The sequence below is a fragment of the Strongyloides ratti genome, scaffold srae_scaffold0000013, assembly GCF_001040885.1.
Source record: "Strongyloides ratti genome assembly S_ratti_ED321, scaffold srae_scaffold0000013".
NCBI lineage: Eukaryota > Metazoa > Nematoda > Chromadorea > Rhabditida > Strongyloididae > Strongyloides > Strongyloides ratti.
In genome coordinates, this window is record NW_020171531.1 from 1,184 (window position 1) to 3,882 (window position 2,699).

Here is a 2,699-nt window from a genome sequence, read left to right on the forward strand (position 1 = left end):
TAAATTGATAACGTAAAAAAAAATTTTTAGCCTTATATAGTTACTACAGCCAATTTTAGTTCAAATGAAGTGTATATAAAAAAAAGAAACATAAAAAGATCAATAGAAGAAATAAATAATTTTAAATATGATAATGAAATAATAGATAATTTATCAATAAATAATAGAAAAAAAAGAAGTATAAGAATAAGATTGGGAAAATATAGATGGACTACATTAATAGATTATTATGTTTATTTTCCTTTAAATGTATTTTCGATAAGAAGAGCTTTAAAGATTTTAGAAACTGCAACATGTTTAAGATTTAAAGAAGAACATAGCATAAAAAATTGTAGGTCAGGTTTACGATTTTCTGCTTCAAGTTTTTATGATAGTCACTTAGGAAGACAAACTGCAAACAGCTATCAAAATATAGAAATTGTAAAAGAGTATTTTAATGAAGGAATGATTTTACGAATGGTATTACGTGCATTAGGAGTAATTTATGAACATACTCGAGTTGATAGAAATTATTATGTAAAAGTTGTTGAAGAAAATATTAAGCCATTTGCTAAAAAATATTTTGAAATATACAAAAAACATGTATTTACTCATTGTATTATTCCTTATGAATATGGATCTTTAATGCATTTTGGAATGTATAATTTTAGTAGAAATGGTGGTAAAACATTAATTCCAAGAGATCGTTTATATGAAAATACTATAGGACAAACTGATATGTTGACTTTTAACGATGTAAGAACATTAAACTGGTATTATTGTTCTGATGTGTGTAAAATTAAAATCAGATGTAAAAATCATGGATATCAAAATCCTAATGATTGTAGTAGATGTATATGTATTGAAGGATTTGTAGGTGATCATTGTGAAAAATTTGCAAGAACACGACCATATTGTAAAACAAGTGAAATTTTCGTAACAAATGAACTTGTATTTTTTAATATAAGTGGAGTGAAAAATTGTGTATATCATGTAATGACAAATAGCTTTAGTAAAATTAAAATTATTCTTTTAAAAGTTAGAATAGATTTTTTATATCCAACAACGTGTTCAATTGGTAATACACTTGAAATAAAATTTTTGAGAGACAAAACTTTAGCAGGTGCAAGGTTTTGTCACCAGAAGTTTTCTAAATTTATTAAATCACAAAATAATTATGTTATTATACAATATAACAGTTATAATCCTAAAAGTTATGTTCACATGTATTTTAAAAGATCACATTAAACAAAAGTAAATCTTATTTATTTGAAATAAAAATGAATGAAACTTCTAGCCACAAAAGTTATTAAGAAAATCAATTTAAAAAGTTTTGAAGGAAAGAATTAACAAATTTATAGTACTTTGTTTATTTTTTTTTTAAATTTTTAAACGTTAAAATAAACGTTAATTTATTTTTAAAATAATAATATAAAATTGTCTTATTGAACAAAAATAAATGATACATTAAATTATATAAAAGAAAAGAAAATATTTTTTTTTAACATTTAATTTTTTTCAATTTATTTTTTGCCGTTCTTAAAGCATAAAAAAAATATTATTGTAGCATTTTTGGAAACTTTTTACAAATCCTTTTTTTGATTACGGTGGTAGAATTAAATATATAAACATATAGAAAAATAATATAAAAGTATATACTGTATATATATATATTCATAAGAATATTAATATGTACTAAAATTAATAACTTTTTTTTTAACTTTATCATTATTGATAATAAAAATTTAACTATTTTTATGTAGTTAGTCTCTAGTTGTTTGTTTATAAACTTTGTCTATTGTAAATGTCTTATGTTATAATTATAATTTATAAAAAAAATTATTGAAAACGATTTATTTTTCTTATTTTTTGATTACAACATAATTGTCTAAATTCTTCAAATTATACAAAAATAAGTAAGTAAAGCAAACATTATCATATTTATGAAATAATTAAAAATTAGTCAGCTTAAAATCGTATTATAAATTATATAAATTTATAGTAATATGATCACAAATTGAAAAAAAAATTTTACAACGTTGTTTTTTTTATTATAAATTTTTTTGTTCAACAAATAGTGTCAAATTTTACATTCTATCTTTAATCAAAAAAAGCGACATTAGCAAAAGCAATATCAAAATTTTTTTTACTGAATATAACATCATAATATATATTTTTGAAAAAAATTTGATTTTGAAAAATTGGTTTTTTTGACATGAGTTTCAAAAAGTAAATTACTTTTGTAAAAATACATATATCTTTTTTTTAAATAATATTATTAATAAGTGGTTTTCGATTTTAAAAAATAAAAGATATCCAAATACAATACACGAAAAACTAAGACAAAAATAATTTTTGTAAGTTTATATATAAATTTTTTTTATTTTATATATATTATATTTTTCTAAGAATACAAATATTTATTCTAACAGATATTTTCAACACCAAAAATTTTATATAATATTAACATTTATTAAAACGAATCATTATTAAAATTTAAATATATAAACATTTATTAATTGAAACAAAGTTAAAAATTTATTTTTTATATTGCATATTAATTATTATAATATTTAAATTAAATTATTGGTTGTTAAATAATAAAGTTTTATTTAGAATCCAAAATAATTGAAATTTAAAAATGTATTTACAATCAAAAAGAAGTATATATAATATCAGTTAAAATCATGCATTTTTTGAAAAAAGTCCTTTTTCTAAAC

At 19.1% G+C, this 2,699-nt stretch overlaps 1 protein-coding gene across 1 annotated transcript; it reads left to right on the forward strand.

Annotated features, from left to right (window-relative positions):
• Window positions 1-30: 30 nt before the first annotated feature.
• Window positions 31-1,227, forward strand: SRAE_0000071100 (Astacin-like metalloendopeptidase; the record flags this gene model as incomplete). Its single annotated transcript, XM_024646640.1, has 1 exon — window positions 31-1,227. A coding segment is annotated over one exon (1,197 nt), but the record flags the coding sequence as incomplete, so codon positions are not given.
• Window positions 1,228-2,699: the final 1,472 nt, after the last annotated feature.